The sequence below is a fragment of the Chiloscyllium plagiosum genome, unplaced genomic scaffold (assembly GCF_037043375.1).
Source record: "Chiloscyllium plagiosum isolate Xiang-an unplaced genomic scaffold, Cpla_swu_hap1 HiC_scaffold_17, whole genome shotgun sequence".
Classification (NCBI taxonomy): Eukaryota; Metazoa; Chordata; class Chondrichthyes; order Orectolobiformes; family Hemiscylliidae; genus Chiloscyllium; species Chiloscyllium plagiosum.
The window spans coordinates 25,917,258-25,940,408 of record NW_028270155.1 but is presented as its reverse complement, the minus strand read 5'-3'; the positions used below and the strand labels follow the sequence as shown (position 1 = coordinate 25,940,408).

The 23,151-nt window shown below is 37.5% G+C and overlaps 1 protein-coding gene across 1 annotated transcript in view; it reads left to right on the top strand.

Moving 5' to 3' along the window:
- gan (gigaxonin) overlaps positions 1-21,984 on the top strand; it is a 128,370-nt gene extending 106,386 nt beyond the window's left edge. The window contains exons 10-11 of the mRNA XM_043706668.2: positions 6,061-6,170; positions 6,800-21,984. Coding sequence (XP_043562603.1) covers positions 6,061-6,170; positions 6,800-6,996 — 307 coding nt within the window. The 3' untranslated portion in view covers positions 6,997-21,984. The remainder of the gene's footprint in view (positions 1-6,060; positions 6,171-6,799) is intronic.
- The last annotated feature ends 1,167 nt before the right edge of the window (positions 21,985-23,151 follow it).

Below are 23,151 nucleotides of genomic sequence, written 5' to 3'. Positions count from 1 at the left end.
TTATTTGACTTTGTCAAATATTGAGATATCATCCAATGTTCCTTTCTAATTGAACAGTAGTAATATGAATTCTTATTCCTCTGTATGCTGTAATCGCATTTTTTGTGACTTTGCTGTTAAAGGTTACCATCAATAAGGACAGTTGTTTGTCTAGTTAGGACATTCCAGGCAGTTGATACATAATGATGTGCTTGTTGTTGTATTATAATGTAATCAGTGCGTATCTGAATGGTTCATGGCTTTATTACCAGAAAAAAAGATGAATGTAAAATCGCATAAATTTTGTCAAAATAAGTAAACTGTAAATTGCTGAAGCTTTTGTCCCTTCCTTCATGGATCTCAGCAGGCTTGGGATGAAGATAATATTATCTAAATGATTCAGTTTAATAGTTTACATAATAAAAATGTCAGTACACTTCTGCCATAACAGTTTATAAATTTGTCGTGAAATTGTTGATGCGTCTGGTTGATTCTTCTGGAAGGATTATAGCCAGATTTAATAACCTCAGTATGAGGTTTGCCTTGGATAACAGGTGTGAATTTTCCAATTTGTATGTTGTATGCATTGTTAAGGAGCACTTTGGATTTCTTTCTATTCTTACTGGCTACTTCTGTAATTGCCCTCATTCTGATTCCTGCAAATGATATTAAATGCCTGGAATAATGCGACTTTGAGCTCAATGTGAAATTCTTACCCCCAAAACTGTAGGAAAACTTGGGAGTATGTAGAAAGAAATTTTCATTTAAGAACCAATCCTCCAACTCAGCACCTCCCTCTTGAACTGTCCCACCTGCCCATTTTTCTTCCCACCTATTTGCTCCACTCTCCCCTCTGACATATCACCAACACACCTCATTTGCATCTCAACTACCCTCAACCCCACCCTCCTATTTATCTCTCAGCCTGTCCTGCTCATTCCTGATGAAGGGCGTATGTCTGAAACATCAATTCTTTTGCTGCTCGGATGCTGCCTGACCTAGTGTGCTTTTCCAGCTTGTCGACTATCATTAAGTCTTGCCTATTATGAATTCTTGATCATTTTATACACTGGTAGCTTATTGTAGCTTTTGAAGTAGTTAGTTGGTGATAATGGTGAAATTATGTATTTGACTTTTAGATTCACATGCCATTATCTAAAGCAGCGTGATAATTTGAATATTTACATGTAGGACAAAAATATGCAATGCAATTTAGATTGGAGATATTATTTTCTCATCTAATTGTAAGACTGTAAGAAATAGGAACAGGAATAGACCATTTCTTCCTTTAAGAAGATCTGTAATTAATATGGTCATGGCTGGTGCGATGTTCTTCACGTCCCCTTTTCCTATCATTTTTCTGTAACCATTGAATGCTCTGCTGGTCAAGAATCTGTCTAAAATATACCTTATGATTCTGCCCCCATTAGTCTCTGTGATAAGGTATTCCAAAGACACTCAACCCTCTGAGACAAGAAATTTCTCCTCATCTCTGACTTAAATTAGCATCCTTTCATTCTGAGACTATGCTTTCTGATTCTAGACTCTCCCATGAAAGGAAACATCCCCTTAGCATTTACCTTATCAAGCTCCAACAAGTTTACTGAGACCACTTCTCATTCTTCTTAACTCCAGTGAGTAAAGTCCCCAACCTGTTTAACCTTTGCTCATGAGATAATCTCTCCACATGAGGAATCATCCCCAGTAAGCCTTCTCTGAACTGCCTCCAGTGAAGTGCTGCCATGCCTTAGATAAGGGGACCAAAACTTCCCACAATGCTTCAAATGCGGTCTCACTAGCACCTTGTACTCCAACTCCCTTGAAATGAGAGCGAACAGTCTGTTTATCTTCCTGATTACCTGCTACCTGTATGCTACTTTTCTGTGTTTTGTGCACAAGTTACCACCCTTTATGTTGTAGTTCTGTAGTTTTTCTCTACTTAAATAATACTGTTCTTTTGTTCTCCCTTCTAAAATGAACAACTTCACATTTTCCTACATTATACTCCATTTGCCAACTTGTTGCCCACTTATTAACCTATCAGTATCTATCTAAACCATTTGCCTTTCCACCTATTTTTTTCACTCATAACATTTTCGTTTAATATTCAAAACATTTTTTGCAAATTTCACAAATCCACTCCCCTCTGGTTAAAAGTGTGGTGCCAGAGGGCTGCTAATGTCGTTTAGGAAAGATGAAAAGGATGGCCCAAGTCATTACAGTTCAGTCTGCCTAACATTGTGACGAGTGTATTATGGAGAAAGAATTTGTGATACTGTCGCAGAACCTTTCAAGAGAAGGGCTTTTGCCTGAAACGTCGATTTTACTGCTCCTGGGATGCTGCCTGAACTGCTGTGCTCTTCCAGCACCACTAATCCAGAAATAGATTAAACAGAGATAGGCATCACCAATTTGTTAAGGGGCTAGAAGGTTGTTGAGAACAAACTCAGAATGCTGGAGAAACTAAGGTTGGCAGCATCTGTGGAGAGGGAAAACAGTTAACGTTTTGAGTTGGGATGATTTTTCAGAGCTGAAAGGAGTTGGAAAACATTTTCTTAATATACTTTTGCCCAAAGTAGAGGCATAGTGAGGGGGCAGTTAGCACAGTGGCCCAGTGCAAGAGACAAAGGGATTTGTTAATGGTGGTGAAAGAGAAAGAATTGCAAAATAAAGCGTGAATTGGAGAGAATGGGTCCATTATAATAGAGGACTTTTTTTTTCTCTTTTATTCCTGCATGAACTATGGTCAGTTTTGAACTGGCTAAATAGTCAATGTCTCGTTCCTGAATAGTTTGTTTAAAAGTAATAGCTATGTTAGTACTGGTGTCCCATGGACTAGTCAGGAAACTAAAAACTTCTGGGATCCAAGGGAAAATGCTCAACTGGATCCAAGATTTATCGAGACAGATACATGAATGGACAGGAGCAGAGGGTTGCAGATCCTTAGGAAATAGGCAACAGGTTTAGATGGAGGATCTGGATCGGCACAAGGGCCGAAGGGCCTGTTCCTGGGCTGTAAATTTCTTTGTTCTTTGACTGCTGTCCTTGGAAAGAAGGAGGCTGAGTGGAGATTTGATAGAGATTTTCAAAATTGTGAGCAAATGGATAGACTAGATAAGAAGAAACTTATCCCGCTCATAAAAGATAAAAGAACAAGCATTGCATCTGCTTTGGTCAAAAGCAACTACATAACTATTTTAATCCCACTTTCCACCACTTCGCTCCTAGCTTTATATGCTTTGGCATTGCAAGTGCACATCCAAACAATATTTAAGTGTTATGAAAGTGTCAGCTTTCTATCTTTGTTGGAGGCCGTGATTTCCAGATGCCCACCACCTTCTGGGTGAAAATGTTTTTCCTCACATCTCCTCCAAGTCTTCTGCCCCTTGCCTTAAATCTGTGCCCCTGGTCAATGATCCCTCTACCAAGAGGAAATGTTTTGTCCTGTCTACCCTGTTTATGCCTCTCATAATTTTGTACATTTCATTCATGACCCCTCTCAACCTACTATGTTCTAAGGAAAACAGCTCTAGGCTGCCAGCTCTCTTCATAAGTGAAACTTTCCAACTCAGGGAACATCTTGCAACCTTTCCAGTGCTATCTCATTTCCCCCCCCCCCCTCTAAAATTTAGATTTGAGAACTGCATACAATACAGTAGCTGTAGTTTAACCAGCATTTTGTCCAGTAGCTGTAGGTTAACCAGCATTTTGTCCAGTTCCAACATAATCTCCCTGTTCTTAAACTGTATGTACCTGCTTAAAAAAAATGCGAAGATGGTTACTCACTTTTATAATTTTATTTTTGATGGGGCAATTTAATGTTTTGTTTAATGCTTTCTAGTGAGGTTTTAAACCCTTGAGGTGAACGGTCCCTGCCTTTTTCAAAGTAAAAGTAGAGAAAAATGCTTTTGCTTTGTGACAGATTCAGTGACATAAAGAGGAAGGAAGAACAACCCATAAGGTCAGTCAAGTAAGTTCAAGGTATGCCAGAGAGTGAAGGACTGCTGGATTTTGGGTTGAGGGAACTCAAGTAGTTGCTCTGAAATTAAAATAATAGTTTATTTCAGTTTGCAATTTGCTTTGTGTGTTTTGAGGAGAGTCACCAGAGGCATGAGGATATCCATCAAAATTATCAGGAAGGAAATTTGGTTGCAGCTGTAGCAGGCTTGGTGCTGGAGCTTTAATGCAAAGAGCTTTAGTGTGGAGATAGTAAATCATCACAGAGGTTTGGATGTTACGAAGGGTATTACTGGATAAATTATAACTATGAATTTAAATACTTTCCAATCTTTCACTTAGTCTAGTATAGTGCATGTTTTTCTTGTTTAATAAACATTTTGTTCTTTGTGTTAAAAGTACACTGCTGAAAATGTGTTGCTGGAAAAGCGCAGCAGGTCAGGCAGTATCCAAGGAACAGGAGAATCGACGTTTCGGGCATAAGCCCTTCTTCAGGAAGCCTTCCTGAAGAAGGGCTTATGCCCGAAACGTCGATTCTCCTGTTCCTTGGATGCTGCCTGACCTGCTGCGCTTTTCCAGCAACACATTTTCAGCTCTGATCTCCAGCATCTGCAGTCCTCACTTTCTCCTCCGTTAAAAGTACACTGGCTAGCTCGTGTAAATGTGTTCAGTAACTGACCTCCACAGTTTAAAGAAACAAAGTTAGGATTTAACAAGCCAGATTTTGCTCTGGGATCTGACTTTAGATTTAGATTAGATTAGATTACAGTGTGGAAACAGGCCCTTCGGCCCAACAAGTCCACACCGACCCGCCGAAGCGAAACCCACCCATACCCCTACATTTACCCCTTACCTAACACTACAGGCAATTTAGTATGGCCAATTCACCTGACCCTGCACATCTTTGGATGGTGGGAGGAAACCGGAGCACCCGGAGGAAACCCACGCAGACACGGGGAGAACGTGCAAACTCCACACAGTCATTCGCCTGAGGCGGGAATTGAACCTGGGTCTCTGGCGCTGTGAGGCAGCAGTGCTAACCACTGTGCCACCGTGCCGCCACTTGTCCAGTGTTAACATGAGCTGGAATCATGACAACCTATATCAGCGGTTATAAACCACTGGGTAAATTTAATAAACACCAAACAGGTAAATAAACAAGCAACTTATTCAGAGTGCTTGCAAACAATAATGATTTCTTTGAAATGCCAGAAACAACATATAATCTTTTACTGTGCTACCCATTCACATTTAAACAAATCCTTGAAATGTTATAATTGGCTGTATATATGCATTTGTACTACTATAGCATCAAAAACCTCACCATTTTCTCTGTCTTGTCTTTTGTATTACAGTACGTAGCTTCAAGCTTCTTTGAAGTTTTCTATGAACAAATGAGCTTAAAATGTTATTCGTCATAACTAGATTTAAGTAGATAGACAGCATTCAAACTGGCATTTCCCACAGGAATGGGGCAGTTGAAAATATGCAGACTGGCATTTATTACAATGGCAGTATTTGGCATGTTGTGCCTTCCGATTCTCCAGTGCTAAATTAGCTGTGTAAGTAGTTAGAATATGGCAGTCAGTGTGAAGGTGGATAGGGAATAATGTAAAAATCCATCTGCAGTAAGTCATGCTAATGGAATCCAGAAGTGTTCTCACCGTTAATTTTCTTTTGTTAATGGGAATCACCAGAAAAATGCAGAAGTATGTATCTTTATAAGTAATGGTACAAATCAAGAATAAGGTATATGGAGATAGTGAGGGAAGGTGGAATTGCAGTTGGGCCATGATTTTATTGAATGGCAGAACAGACTAAAAGTGCCAAATGGCCTACAGCTGTTCCAATTTCTTGTTATGTTTTCATACACCCTCATAAATTTATCCAACATCAGTTAGTTGCTGTGAATTGAATCGTTGCATAACCTACAAAAAGGAACTTTCTTTATTATTTGATCAATGAAGTTTTATTGTACTTCTGCACTAAAACAAGCTATGAATGCTTCACTAAAGAAAATGTCAGATGTTGCAAATATCATGTTTCATACTAAGTTGACCAAAACAACCTCTTACAGCCCTAATCACACCTTTAGTGACTTTAGTCTCTACTGTTGTTTTACAGATGGATATATTTGAATGATCAATCATTGTGCATCCCAACAAGTTCCTCTTTTGTGTATGGTGCTGTGCCCATTGGTGCCAGCATTTATGTTATTGGCGATTTGGACACAGGTGAGTTTCTGGCGATTGAAAGTTAGGGTTAGACCTATTTTTTCAAAATTCAGAATAGTACTTTGCTGCAGCAACATCCTATATTCCAAGATAGTGCATGGTGACTTCTAAACTGGGATTCTTTTCACACTTAGTGGTATACAGCATGCATTCTAAATTTGACTAAGTTATTGGAGAACCACAATGCAGAAGTGTAGTCCTTCTGGGGAAAGGAATAAAGAAAACTTCAGTTACTTTATTCACCTCCCAGCAACTAAGGGAAAGGTTTGAAAGAAGTTGATAGCCACACTTAAAAAGTACCATTGCTTATCTAAATCATCCACAAATTAAATTTTGGGTTTTAATGTAAATGTAATAAAGGTTACTTTAAAGTAATTAGCATGGAAAATAAGAATGTGTACAGTGGTACACTTTATGAAGACTGACCATCTGTTGGGTTGTTACCACAAAAGAACCTCCATTGTAAGTGTTCTCTCTGATGTTTTAAGTGGCAAGACTTTCGGTTTTTGCTTTAATAGATTTTGACTGTAGTTATTTTTGGAGAACGTTTGGCTCACCATGAAGTCAATGAACCCTCTTGAATGGTGCCTGTAAAAGCAGCAGTTGACATTCTTTTTCATTACTTCTAGGCACACAGTATGACTTTGTCAGAGAATTTCGCAGGAGCACAGGAACCTGGCATCATACCAAGCCATTACTCCCTTCAGACCTCCGGCGAACAGGCTGCGCAGCTTTGCGTATTGCAAATTGCAAGCTTTTCAGGCTACAGTTACAACAAGGTCTTTTTCGCATACGCATTCCCTCTGTAGGTCCAAGTGGACCATAATGCAAATGGTCAGTGGTGATCCCAATTCTAAACCAAACATTATATATTGCAAAATGAGGGATAATCTTGCAAAGTCTGATATTTTGTCTTCGTTACAGATTGGTAACGGTTAAAACGTACCCTGCAAGGGCAATGCATTGTTGCACACATTTTAACGTGAACCAGAAAGGTTGTGCTTTTTTCCTTATGTTCTGAAAGCTCAGTTATGGTATTTCTAACTGTAGCATTTAAATTACAAGGCATTAAACCAAATCTTCAGCTTTCTGATATAAAGTAATCTGAAATCAATACTTAGTAAGTGCAAATCTGAAAAAGAGATACTTGTTTCAAAAAGTGCAGAGCTGATGCAGAATTCTGGAGATAGTTGCTATCCCAGTTAGAATGAATTCTGTTCTCTTTTGAATGTTCTAATCTAAGCTGTAAAGTCAGTTTTATTTTTTCACTATGTTAAACAATAGTTCTAATACAAAATGTTACATTAAATATTAACTTATCTTTTGTAGCTCACGCTTGTTAAAGCAAAATTTAACTTTAAAAACCAGCAGCCAAAAATGGCTATATTTTGAGTTTAACTTGTGTCAACTGTTGGACTCCAAAGTCCACTTTTTGGTGAAGGAACTACTGGGTGAAAGAAATATTGATAGAAACCTAAATTTGACAACTCTTGATTTTTGAAGAGAATTGCTGTAATGTTGAAGTGTTTTTGAATGGTTATGTCACAGTATCAGTTAAGGTTGTTACTGTTAGAATTAGATTTGTTATTAACACTTAAGTTTCAAAACAATATTTAAAACGGATAGTTGGCTGGTTCAAAATAATTAATAGACTAGTCAAAGAAAGTTACATTTCTACTGTAAAGTTTCACATTACACCCTGAAGTTGAAGCTGTTTACATTTGCTATATAAAAAAAAGACTCCTGTCAGTCTCCTGTTAAATAACATTACCTGTAATGTTCAGTACCACAGAAGTTATTTCCACACAACACAATTTGGCATGGAACTAAAGTTCTGAATTGACTGCACTGAAAGGTGAAAACCTCAGTGCTATCACACTTTGCTGCCAGTACACTAATGTAATTTGTACATAAAATATTTACTATTTTAATTATTTTTTCAAGGCATTGTTTAAAGGCAATGCACAATGGCCTTTAAAATGATTTATCCATTTCTCTCTCCATTGTCACCACCCTTCTTGCTTTCAAGAACCTGAGCAAAATTCTTCGCTGTGCACACATTACCAGTTCCCCATTGCACCACCTTCATTTCTTTCACTATGCTCCTTTATTGTCAAATAAAATGAGACATCTTTCTGAATGTAGGAAGCACTATATAAAAACAGGTTATTGTAATATTACATTAATGGTGCTGAGAGTTATCTGGTTACCCCACTAGTGATGAAATTCTATTTTTGAAGTTATCGTGAATTCTCTATTTTGTGTGTAAGTTGCAAGTCTCTGGTGCTTCCTTGGTGTTCAAGTGGGACAGATTTTACATAGGAGTGGTTTTGAATAATAATTATTGTAATGTAATTGTCTATTCATCACATGTAGTATTCTGAAAGAGTGAATGATAAAGTAGTTGGTGATTTCAATATATTAAATCCTAAGGCTCCTTACAGTCTGACAAGTATTCAATGTTATATTTTTCCTCCTCAGTTGCATTTCTTCTGAATGTGGTGGCTTGTTCAAGGATCTAGTCTTGTGTTCTCTTGCAGCTTCTGGTAGAAGATATAATTTGCAGTGTTTAATTCTGATTTATATGAGCTAAGGCAGTAAATGCTAGCAACTTAATTAATCATATAAGGCTTTAACTTCGACCTTGCTCATGCCCCCTTCCAATGTCAATATATTCACATTCTTGTGCCCGCATGCACAGATTATTGTAAGTGTTATTGGTTAAAGACTAAGACGCACAACATTATTGATTCCCAGCTTTATCTCTAGGAATGGGGAAATCATAGAGAACAATTATACTATCTTTCTTTGCTGCCCCAGTTTACACCAGTTAACGTAGTGTAGAGCATCATAGAAAAGAACAACAGAATTGAGTTTGGCACTTCTCAGTTTTGTGTAGCTAAGCACCACAATTGTATCCATGCATTGCACAATGCTAAAGCTGCTTAGGATGTACATTTCTTCATGTGGAATAATCTTTTTTTGCTTTTGTGGCTTCTTTTGAGTCACTGATGTTCAGATAACATATCTTGATGAATCATTGACCTCCATACAGTGGAGAACAGTGTTTTGGCTACTTATTAGGCAATCTTGTCAAATGCAGAAACAAAACGAAGTTTGTTGTTTAAATTCAATGTTGAATTTGTGCTGTAAATACGGTTAAATGCGGAGCTTGTCTAATTGACTCTCCTCTCAGTGTTGAGACATGCAGGCCTGATTACATTTGGCTTCAGCATGTCTGGGGCAAAAAGGAAAAGAAACCGCTTAACTTTCTAGCCCTGTGATTAAACTTCACTGATCTATTGGAAGTGTGCCTTTGGATTACATGCTTGCAAGAGTTAGGCCTCCATGGTGAAATAATTTGCTGTTTTTCACTGCACAGTCTCATGTAATTGAGATACCAAAGCGTGACTAACACCTGCTGATTTGTTCTCCATTATGAATCAGTAACTTCAGGACGGGAGAGAAATAAGAGAAACAAAGTAGAAGGAAAATTGAAGATCACTTTTTTTTAAACTGCGTTCTAAAGGTGTTTTTTGACAAAATGGTTAAACATTATTACTTGAGCATCTGTTTTATAATTAAACCTGAGCAATATTATCAGGTTAAGTTTGTGGTAAGATACCACAAAAATCATTGCCTTATAAGTGTTCTATGCTATCATTATTAAAGAGCACACATTCTTGTTCTAACAATTGAAGCCTAAATTACCTCTAGGATAGTTAGCTTGTGGTGCACATTATAGCAGCATGATTGGCCATAATAACAGGAACAATGTACATGCTGCTGTATATTAGGCCATAATATAATTTCCCCAATATAATTTCACATCAGAATTATGTACTTTTTTAACTTTTCTAATTTAATTATGTTAAAAGCAGAATAAGGATAGGTACAACAGGACAACAATGTTCATTCTTCAACAGTGGTAATTAGTTTAATACAGTATAAGATGCAGTGATATTGCCCAATCAGTAAGGGAGAGAAATTGAATTTGGATGGAGAGGCATTAAGCAGCCTTGTTAAGATAACAGCTTCCAATATCAGAGATTTTACATCAGTGCTATCCAGCTCCAGCTATACCACTGCATGTGTACCACTGCCTATTCCAGTGAATTTGATTTTATTTGTTACACTAAAAAAGAACACGCTATCCAGTAATTTGCATTGACAGACTTCAAAGTAACAAGTATATACTGTTTATAACAGATGCATTTCTCCATTTCACAGACTTTGACCATTTTTGCATTTGTGTTTATACAATTAAAATATAAAATTTATTCAATCTTTAATTCCTTTCCTTCACCCTCCAAAAACACATTGGTACTGTTCATGTAACTTCAAGCTGACAAAATCTTCGTAAGCAGGTAAAGCTGTTTATTCAATTTAAGAATGCTCAGTAGTCATTAAAGAATTCCTATAAAGTGTTTTTGATATTTAGTATGATTTTTTCTAAGTACTTATCAGACATTAATAATTATATTTAAAATAGGGCAATAATCTTTGCATCAATTTCCATGAATCTTTGCAGCTTGGAAAAATTTGTATCCCAACCAATTATTTTGTGGCATTCTTTGTAAAATCCATTAAATTGACCTATGATCCTGTAGAAATACAAAATTATGAAATTATCACTGGGGCATTTGTCTATATCAGAAGGCTTTTTGCATCTGATCTAAATATTTAACATGGTATATTTAAAACTATTTATACTTCTTTACTGAAGTTTCCCTCCCTTCATCAATGTAACAGGTGAACTACAGTTTCAGTCAAAATTACAAAATTTAGTTAACGTTTGCTATCTTTTCATAGATTTAGGATTTTCATTGTTTTATGTAATGAGATATCTGAATGAATTGAAACAGGAACAGAAATATCCAGCAAAATTCAATAGGTCTGGCAGCATCTGTGGAGTGAAAACAGAGTTAATGTTTCAAATCCAGCGACTCCTTTTCAGAACTGAAGGAGTTCTGAAGAAGGGCCACTGGACTTGAAATGTTAGCATTGCATTCTCTCCACAGATTCTGTCAGACTTGCTGAATCTCCCTGTAAATTTGTTTTTGTTTCAGATCGTCCCCATTTGTAGTTCTTTGCTTTACTTTAGCTGAATGCATCAATTTCTAGTAACATACCAACAAAATAATTTTTATCAGCTTGCGCAGTATCCTGTAGAATAGTGCATTGTGAGTCTTGTTGTTTGTAAGCCCTCAGTCCAGTGAAAGGCAAAAAACATTTATAGCAATTGCCATTATAGAGTCATAGAGATGTACAGCATGGAAACAGACCCTTCAGTCCAACCCATCCATGCCGACTAGATATCCCAATCCAATCTAGTCCCACCTGCCAGTATCTTGCCCACATCCCTCCAAACCCTTCCTATTCATATACCCATCCAAATGCTTTTTAAATGTTGCAATTGTACCAGCCTCCACCACATCCTCTGGCAGCTCATTCCATACACGTACCACCCTCTGCGTGAAAAAGTTGCCCCTTAAGTCTCTTTTATATCTTTCCCCTCTCACCCTAAACCTATGCCCTCTAGTTCTGGACTCCCCAATCCCAGGGAAAAGACTTTGTCTATTTATCCTATCCATGCTCCTCATAATTTTGTAAACCTCTATAAGGTCACCCCTCAGCCTCCAACGCTGCAGGGAAAACAGCCCCAGCTTGTTCAGCCTCTCCCTGTAGCTCAGATCCTCCAACCCTGGCAACATGCTTGTAAATCTTTTCTGAACCCTTTCAAGTTTCACAACATCTTTCGATAGGAAGGAGACCAGAATTGCACGCAATATCCCAACAGTGGCCTAACCAATGTCCTGTAGAGCCGCAACATGACCTCCCAACTCCTGTACTCAATATTCTGATCAATAAAGGAAAGCATACCAAACGCCGCCTTCACTATCCTATCTACCTGCAACTCCACTTTCAAGGAGCTATGAACCTGCACTCCAAGGTCTCTCTGTTCAGCAACATTCCCTATAGATGAGCATTCACATTTTTCTCCCAAAATCAAGCCAACATTTAAGTTCCCAAACGTTCATAAATAATAAAAATTAGTTTCTAGGATGTGCAAAATATTGGAGTGTTTATGGACAGAATATATAACTTTTACAAATGGCTTGACCCTCACTATAATAGTTTCATGTCTTCTAAAGTGAGATGTGTTCAAGCTTTATAACTCTCTTCAGCGCAGGGCTTTGCATAATTATTATGACTCCTGATAGACTTTAAGAACTAACATTGGACCAAAAGAACCCTTCCAAGCGTCTAGTACTGTAGCATCAGACTTGGTTATAAATGAATTTCTTGTATAAAGGTAAATATGTGAAATGTACCGCATTGAGGTTCGTTGGAGAATGGAACCAGTCTTGAAATTTGCTTTCTGTTTTTAGAGAGATAACACATGTAATAAGTCATTGAACTGCCAGTTAACTATCTTCAGCTCAGCAATCCGAGCCATGCTTCATTGAATTGGGAATTGGAAAATGTATAGTTCCTTGCTATCTCTTCCAGCACAGACATGTTAAATAACAGATGATCGTTTGATTGTTAAACTGGTTACCTCAATGTGGTGTTGCTAGGTGCTTATTGGTAACTGTGCCACACACGAAAGATAAATTATTGATTGCAACGATAGCTGAACAATGAAAAGCAGGTCATTTACCTCTTTCAAACTTCACTATACTTGCTGAACTATTTTGGTGGATATAACGCACACGACAGGGATTTACATGCTGAAAAATATCTCTGTTCATGAATTATGTTTTTCTATTTTCCATGAAGAAATAATTCTCAACCCGTGGGGCTCAGAGATGATTCTTGACTTTTTTAAACAAAGTAATCTTACAATCACCATAAAGTAGCTGGTTCTTAATAGAAAAGGGGCTCAACACCCTGCTTTGTCCAACAAACCTATTTAAGGACATCATCTCTTAAAATTATAAATGAATACAATCCTTTTCCAAAATTCAATAGTACAGTACAACTTTCAAATTATGATATTCTCTGCCGAAGTTTGGGAAATGAATGGAGTGTAAAGCTACTTGCTCTGACAGATTTCTAAATTACTGAAAGTTAATGTGTTACTGATGTGTCAACATCTCCTGTACTATGCTTAACCACTATTGATATAACTCTGCAATTTTAGACAGAGATAAAATTGGTTGGTATCTCTTTTAACAGCATTACGGATCATTACGTGTCTGCTATTAAAATACAGTAATCTTATTTTTGGTTACCTAAATAGAGAGGTTTTCCTAAACAGAAGTCCTCTTTTATTGAAAATAAGTTTTGCCATCTTTTAAAAAATGAATAAAATGTCACAAGCATATGAAAAGGAACTCCTAAGACAAAACAATATGAGAAATTCAAATATATTTTTGTGCAGAAGGCGATATTCTGTTGTGAGATGTATGCTCCTTGATTTCTGTTGATGGACATAACATTTTGCATCCCTTATTTTAAGTTGCATGCATTCTAGATTGAGTTGAGTGTGTGTTGCTGGAAAAGCACAGTGGGTCAGCCGCACCCTTCATCAAGCTCCGGATTGAAACGTCGATTTTCCTGCTCCTCGGATGCTGCCTGACCTGCTGTGCTTTTCCATCAACACATTCTCAACTCTGATCTCCATCATCTGCAGACCTCACTGTCTCCTTGCATTCGAGATTGAGCCTATCTTTTATATTATCATGTTCTTCGTTATCCCTACATATGTACTGCCAACTTACTTAGTATTGCCTAAAACTACTTACAATGTCCAACGTGGCAATGGTAGTAACAAGAAAGTGTGTCATTAGACCACTCATACTTCCACTTTGACCAGTTAAACCAGAATTAATGAAGTGTATAACTCTGGACACACCAGGTCTAGAAAAACTGTGTGGCTATTCATAAAACCTTGCTTCCTTGGGTGAGTAGGGGAGGTGCTGGTGGGAAAGGTAGCAACAGACAATAACTGTAATCAAAATTGCAATACAACCACAAAGCTGTTACTCTAATTGCATATAGATTAGGGAGATGATGACCTTAATTTGGAAAAGTTCAGATTTTGAGCTATAGGATACAGGCAAAGTGTATATTGCCTTTCCCTGTAATTTGAACTATTAATATTCATTGCACAAGATTACAAAATCAAGATCATCAGTTGCATTTGGCTTTGTGAATTACTATTATTTGGAAAGTAGTTCAATTGTGATTTTAAAAGCCACTGCTTGCTTTGGTGAATCTTACGATTAGGATTAGGTTCCAGTGAAGTGAAGCCTATAGGTATTTCAATAAATATGTTTTTGCAAAGGCCATAACTGGAGTTGTAATGTGTTCTCCTACGTGGTTCATTTTGACCATTTATAAATGTACTCCTGCATTAATCACAAAGCAGTTTTTCCTTGTTTATAAATACAACAGAACAATTCATAAAACCATCAATCTATCAAGTGAATCTTGCAGCAAGTGTTTTGTGCTGTTTCACATTTGACTGTACTTGTCGGATTTCATGTGTTGGTTGCCTTAAAGGTTTGTGACCAAAAGCTAAGACTATCTTGAGCAAAAGTCGATTTGATAAATATCCAGGAATTGATATGTAACAGTACCCATATATAAAATGTTGCTTGACCATTGGAAAATTTGGGCAAGTAATTTCTGTGGCATAGATGGGATCCTATGGGATCCCAGCATAGCAGAGTCTGAGACAATTGCCTGAGAAATTGAAGGTTCCACTGGGCTGTTTCCTGTTAATTGGAACGTTCTAAAAGTATCAATTTAAATCAGAAAATGGAGAGAGTTCCATTGCAGTAAAGTAAATATTTACTTGGGAAAAATTAAACAACTTAAAAACCTAGTGTACCTCCTGAGTATATATTCAACTGCCCCCCAATCCCCCACCCCACCAACTTCACCTCCCCAGATCTTGACCATCATCAGGACCTGATCTTACCCTGCCTGCCTTGGACCCTAACACCCTGAACACCAATATTTGGCACTCTATCCCCTACCCACCTGGCAGCCTATGCCTCTTTTGTTAGATTGAAATTAAGGAGCAAAGTGCCCATTTTTGTGTGATTGCCATTCCTTGGAAAATCTAGCCTAGTGAGCTCATTGGTTTGATTTTGTAAGGTTTGGCAACTAGGTTTTAATAAAATTATCACAAAGGAAAGTGGAAGGGTCGTCATGAATGAAATTGGCACAGCTTTCCTCTCATTCAAAACATTTGGGTAAGAGTGTGTTTGACATCTGAAGTTCTATGTTAACATGAGGGAAGTAATGATCGACAAGATTTTTATTTGGTAGAACCCTGGCATCTATGCTAATTTATTGTGCATGCCTGATTGCAAAATGGCACAGGGTATGTTTCAAACTTGAATCGAGACTCATCCAAACCCATGGTAAATTCTCCAGGCCATTAACGTACTGATAGTTTGGAAAAGACAGTCTTTATCACCAGAATAACTTGCTTTCATGTATTATCTTAAACAATCCCTTGTTGCTTTCTCCATGTGTTTCTGATGCCTGCTTTGTATTCAACACAAAGCTTGCTAAGAACCCAAACCACTTTATATGGAACAATCAGATATATCTTATGGTTCATTTAGTCCACCCTTACAGATGCATTGAAGCAGTTTTGGCCTCACTTCCTTGGGCTTACTAAGTTAATTCTTCAGCACTTTGCGATATATCCTGTTGCAATAAAAGTAAATATTCTCCAGAGGCTCATTTAAATGGGCAAACTTGACTTGAGTTTGTGTCTCAGATGTCACGTACTGTTTCACCCCATCTTTTGTAGAACACCAAAACAAAATGCAGACACTGGGCAGAATAGATCACAAATCATATCCTCTATCTTGTGAATTTATTCAATCTCTGACTGAACTACTCAGGCAATGAATATCCTTGCTTCAAACCATGGTATGTACCATGTTATCTGACCTTAGGTCAGCAGTACTAGTTAGCCTTTGTACCCCTAGGTTAGCAAGAAGAAATTAGCCAGGTTTCCCACTTTGGATCCTGGTCCTCACTTACCACTCCACCAGTATCCACATCCAAAGAATCATTAGCTGCCATGCCAGCAGGCTCCCCTCTGCCCCAACCCAAATCAGCTTCTCCAGGGACCATTCCCTCTGGGATACATTGGTCCACTCCAACCACCTTCCCACCCATCCACAGCACCTTCCGATACCATCACAGAAGGTGTAACACCTGCTTGTTTACTTCCTCCCTCCTCACTATCCAAGGCCCTAATTACATCTTCCAGGTAAAGCATCTATTTACCTGCACTTCACTCCATTCAGTCTACTGTATTTGCTGTTCAGAATATGGTTTTCTCAATATTGTGGGAGATGATAAGCAGACTGGTCAACTGCGTTGCACAGCATCTATATTCTGTCTGCAAAAATGACCCTGAACTTCCTGTTGCCTGTCACTTCAATAGACCACCATGTTCCCTGTCCAACATCTCTGTCTCCAGCTTGCTGTGTTGCTCCAGAGACGTTCAGTGCAATCTGGAAAAATACCATCTCGTTTTCCGCTTAGGGACTTTGCAGCCTCCAGGACTCAATATCAAGTTCACTAATTTTAGGACCTGAGCTCCTTCTATGTCCTTACCCCAAACTCTCACTCCAAGCCTTGTCATCACAATTAATAATGTGAAACCCAACATTTCTGCAACTTGCCAATGGTTAGATCTCATAAAATCTGTGCAGAATAATATTAGAATTTTACCTCCTGGGCTTCATTCTCTGTAAGCTAAATCCCTGGCTGAAATACAATATTTATAAAATGATTTACCTGTCACATCTCACAAGCACACTTATTCTAACTTCTACCTCTACAAGATTTAGATGAGATTAAAAAAACATACTTTTCATATCATTAAATCATCAGAATATCAAATCTCTGCAGCAGTACTTTTAAAATGGTCATTTGGTCGTATAGAATTTACATATTGCTGAAAAAGACCCATTTTATTTGAACTTTTCATCTTTAACTCAGCACAATTTCCAACAAAGCTATAGGAAAGACAGGCAACACTTACATTGTATGGAGAGTGCTGAATTATTGGCAGGTATGCTGTGGTGGAGACATGACTGTCTGTCAGTTATAGCCATAAGTAACTGGTGTCTCCAGTGGACTCCACTTGCCAATCAATCAGCACACTCTTCTCATACAGCTTGTGTTTGTTTCCTTTGTTTTGCTAGTTCTTCCTAACTGTGCTGAGAAAAGCAAGATAAAAAGCTTCAACAAAGTGTCTTTTTGGGAACAAATTGAAAATAGTAAGTTGCAAATTTTCCAAAGACAGAAGTGTGTACCTTTGCATACTTTTACAGCGCCAGAGAGCCGGGTTCAATTCCCGCCTCAGGCGACTGACTGTGTGGAGTTTGCACATTCTCCCACGTGTCTGCGTGGGTTTCCTCCGGGTGCTCCGGTTTCCTCCCACAGTCCAAAGATGTGCAGTTCAGGTAAATTGGCCATAGTGTTAGGTGAAAGAGTAAATGTAGGGGTATGGGTGGGTTGCGCTTCGGCGGGTCGGTGTGGACTTGTTGGGCCGAAGGGCCTGTTTCCACACTAAATAATCTATCTAAGTAATCTATCTATCTTTTACACATTTAACTGCATTTATTGCTGAGACCACCACTAGATAGTGCAGTGAGTGCCACATTCAGAAAGAAAGCAAGCTGAGCCTAAGGGCTGCAGGTAACAGTGGACAGGGAATGGAGAGGGCGAGGGGTGCTTGTACATGGCACCTCGAGAAGGTGGTGTCAGCAGGCAGCGAGCAACAGCAAAGAGATGTCACAGTGACCAATAAAGGTGATGTGAGTGGGACAGTCACTTCCCATATTGATTTGCTCACATAATCAATCATGGAACAAGAAATGGTCCTCTGACCTAACTAGCCTGTTGAATTATGATGCATCTTGTATCACAATAAAAGAAAATCTACTCCACCCAAAAGTCATGCAATAATCTCCAGAGAGGTGCAAATCTACAACACAATACCTATAGCCATAAACACATTATATGTAACATTTCACCATCATTGGACAGCAGTATGAGCTACTTCTTTGATCTGTGTCCAAATTCATAACAGTTTAATTTTGAAGTAAATGCCTTGTACAAAAATATTGTTTTAATTTTAATTGAACTAGATTGCAGTTAGTTAACATTACATAGTTCATCTTTAGTTTGCACACTCCCAGTTTCTCTTTAAACTGTTTTTCTTCCCTTGTATCATAGAAACAAAGGCTGAAACAGGCTATTCAGCCAATCGAGTCTGCTTGACCATTTAATACAATCATGCTGAACAAAAACTTCAACGCCTCATATGCTCACTATCCCCATCACCCTTTATGCCATTGGTAATCAAACATTTGGTAACGTTACCTTTAAATATAGTCAAAGACTGAGCTTTCACAGACCTCTGGAGTAGAGAGCTCCAAAGGTTCACCACCCTTGAGTAAAAAAAAATCTCCTCATCTGGTCCTTAAGGACACATCCCTTAATTTTAAATTGTGTTCTTGGTTCTCGACTCACCATCCAGGGGAAACGTTTCACCTGCACCTGCCCTGTCTACCCTTTAAATGTTTTGTATGTTCAAAAAGAACACTTATCATTCCTTAAAACTTGAGAGAATACTGACCTAGTCTGCTCCACATCTTTCACAAGACAGTCCTATTCAGACAAACTTCCTTCCTTACTCCCGTTGTGCAATAATACCTTTCCTGAGAAAGGGACCAAAATTGCACACAGCACTGTTACGTGTGATCTAACCAAGCCCCTCAGAAGAGAGGGAAGGCTTTACTATTCCAGAACTTAAATCCTCTTCCAACAAAGGCTCATCTTCCATTTGCCTACCTAATAGCTTGCTGCACCTGTAGGTCATCTTTATTATAGCTATCATTATCTCATTCTCAGCTAAGATGATATAGGGTGGGAAATAAAACAAGTGACTTCACACAAGCCTTCGTCAGTAATGTTCTTTAGCCAGCCTTTAAGAATATAGAAGCAATTCTGTACATTGAAGCCATTGGTGCGAAGTATATCATTTGAGAGAGTACAGAATCATGAGACTTACCTAGATTCTGTTGATTCAGCAACCCTCTCCAAAATTGTCAGCTGCCTAAGGATCTTTTTCACACTCATTCCCTAAATACATCTGTGAACTTAAACACTATTTTGTCTCCATATCAATTTAATATTGCATATCCAGCACTTATATTGGAAACCACTGAATAGGAAAATAACTGGTGGTTGAGCTATAATGTACTTTGCTATATTTCCATCTATGCATGTATCTGCACAGGCTGTGTTGAATAATTGACAATTATCTGCACAGGGCAAGGCATGGCAGTCTAATTGTGCACAAATGACCAGTGTTAACTTTTAATAATGTGATGTTTAGTCATTTCATTCACATTTTTGATGTGGTAGTAATTAAAATTCTGAATGTTAATATAAATTATAAAACAATGCTGCTGAATTATTTAAAGCAGAACTACATTCTGTATGGAAGAAAACAGCACACTAATTCAGTGTTCAGTATGACTTGTTAACATGTCTAATGGAAGTAGTCCTCAAATATAGTTACCTAATATAGTCAGAATTTTATGAAAAGTACCAATATTTTGCTGAAGCAATACTGAACTTCAGAATATCTACAAATCTTTGATAACACAATGTGTTATAATGAAGCCGTAAAAGCAAAATGGCAGAGGGGCTAACCATTCTAAGTATTTCACATGTGACACTAGCAACAGTTTCTCAGAGCATATTAAGTTATTGTATTCCATTTAAAAGAAATTGGAAGCACTGGAGACAAAAATAATGAGCTTGTGAATACAAGAGTTCTCCTAGTGCATTGTGGTGTTTTAAAATAAACTGTAAATTTGTCATATTGCATTTGCTCACACTTTATTGGAATTCCCATGCACAACAGAATAATAGTTAATGGATATAAATGAGTGAAAGCAATAGAGTGGTGTGAGAAACTGCATCTCACCTTGTGCAATCAACCATTTGTGTTTCAATTCAATAGTTTTAGAGTTAACTTCATACAAAGTTGAAAATAAAACAACTTTAAAATCGCATAGACAATTGGAATGCAAGCTGAAGTAAATGGTAGAAAAAGTCCTATCTGTTTATCTATAACTAGTTGCATTTATATCCCTTTAGCAGCAGTCAACCACTTGAGATTAAGTGATAAGTATTGCTTAGTATAGTATTAAAATGGAGTAAATGGAAGGGAAAGGGTAGAAGGATTTAAAATCTATTAAGTTACAGAACAACCTCAGCTCCTGTGAATCACTTCAGGTTTGCATTGTGATTATTCAATACATGAATAATGCTTTATACTAAATATAGCTTTACATTTAAAGCTAAAATATAAAATAATCTGTTGTGCTGTGTGAAAGGTGTTGTTTTCTTTAAGTAGCTGGTATTGTAGCAACCATTTCTTTGGATGAATGGTGATGCTATCCTCACCTGAGATTAAACATGTGATGTAATCAGTTTAAGGTTACCAGAATTTAATCCAGAGTGGATTTTTAGGAAGTAACTCTGCACAATTTTAAGAGTTAATCAGCATTGAGTAAAATGAATCCAGTATCAAATCCACTGTTTTTGTTATATGAAGCTGCTTGCAATATATTGGACCATCTTCTTGTCTTACACTTGGTCATGAATTTCCCCAATTTTGGCAGCCAGCCAACATTACTTCAGAAATGTGAAGAGTTGATTCTAGTTCAAATAACACAAAGAACTTATGGAACAATTATTGTGTGTAATGAAGAGGAAAATCACACAAAATCACCTTTAAATAACACAGGGGCCAAATAAAAGTTTCTTGTAGTCTGTTCAGCTAGCCAACAAATTTTGATAGCCTGTCAAAATATCTAATCTATTCACTGATGACATTCCTTGTACATAATATGTTTCCACTCATTCCTATGAAACAATAAAGTCACAAACATCTGCATGTTTTTACCTTGCAAAGAATTATGTTTCATCAGTAATTGTACTTGAAATATGTACTATCAAGTAGCTACTTTTAATTTTCCACTTAGTATTTACTCAAAGTAGACTGGGCAGCCAATGTAAAGTGACCATTAATGTTCTTTCATATCAAACAGGGTAACAAGGATTATTTTACATTTTAGCTTGTTGATAACTTGACTTCATTCTGACATCATTCATAATCATTCTGACAATCAGGAACTTTGTGAATGTAATGTGTAACTTAAATAAAAAGAAAATCATTCATTTGTGTTTTATACCTTCTATTGTATAGTGGTCAGTCGATCACCAGTGTTTATTTGTATGCACCAGTTTTGCAATTGACATATCCAAATAAGGTTTTAATGTTTAAATTTGACTGTGCATGTTCCGTCTCTATTTTCTTCTGATCATCAGTATCATTGTAATAAAAGATAAAAGGTGGGGTTCAATATTGCTGTTTTGTGGTATTGTATAGACCGTACAACTTTGTGTTTGAATTGTTTGAAAAATGTTTGAGATTTTTATGGTGGTGACGTTTATACTGATACCTTTGTGTATTTTTCTTGAGTTTTAACCAAAACGTCAACTGTAATGCAATGTTTAATCACTGTGCCCCTATTCTGCCTCTTCTGGCATGTTTCAATGCAAAGCCAGTTATAGTGCTGAAAAGGACCTCTGCTGGACATGTGTTCCTTTCTAAAGTGTGGTTAGAATCTTTAATGCTGAAATAGAAATTTAAACAAGATGTGTACACAAGCAGTAGTGCTGACTATTATATTATTTAACACCAGGATTTTAAAACAGTGCATATTTTATATTTTGAGGAAGGCAACTAAAAATGGAGGCAAATAAATTAACTAATTTTCCATATGTATAGTTTTATTCAACCAAATAATATAACATTTGGGACCTTTATCACATTTCCTTTTCTTACTGTTTTCATTGTACTTTTTGTTGTGTGACATAACATTTTCTGGCAGGAAGAATGCCAGTGATTAGTCTCACACCCTTAAATAATCTCCTGTCTTCAACATGTGAAATGAAAACCTGGTACTCAGCCTTGTTGGAATGAGCAAATGTTGAAAAGTCTGAAGTATCGCCCAGCTTAAATTTCAAGATCCCATTGCCCCTGTCCTTGTATTTCAGATGCCAAACAATACAAGATATGGAGAGAACAGAGATCACAAACTCCGTGTGCTCACGTAAAAATATCACTATAACTTTTTTTTTGTTCTATAACCTCCAAATATTTATTCAGATATATGACCTTCAGCCATTAGATTCCAGGCTTCTCTGCAGGTGCCATTCCCTCTTGCCCTATTCACAACTGCATATTGGGTTTTATCTCAGTTGTACTCTTTGGATTTAATTTATTTCTGTCAGCTTCCATTAATCTCCAACTGATGCTCAGATTTGTTTCACCTCTGTGAACTTTCTATTTCATTTTACTCATTCATGGGATGTGCAGATCACTGGCTAAACCAGCACTTATTGCTCTGGAGAAAATGTTGGTGAGCCATCATCTTGAACTGGTACAGTCCTTGGGATGTAGTACACCCTGAGTGCAATTTGAAAGAGTTCCATGATTTTGAGCCAATGACCTTAAAGAAATGGTGATAGTTCCAAGTTGAGATGATATGGGGCTTGGAGGCGAACTTGCAGGTAATGGTATTCCCATGCATCTGCTGCCCTTGCCTTTGTAGATTGCCAAAGATTATGTCAAAGGCACCTTAATGAGCTATTGCAGTGCATTCTGGAGATGCTGCATAATGCTAAAGATTGTGACTGGGGTGTCAATCAAGTAAGCTGCTGCTTCCTGGATAATGTTAATGTCAGAAATCACACAATACCAGGTTACAGTCCACTTCACCTAAGGAAGGAGCAGAACCTCCGAAAGCTTATAATTTCAAATAAATCTGTTGGACTATAACCTGGTGTCGTGTGACTGCTGACTTTGTCCACCCCAGTCCAATACCGGCAACACTATGATGATGTTGAT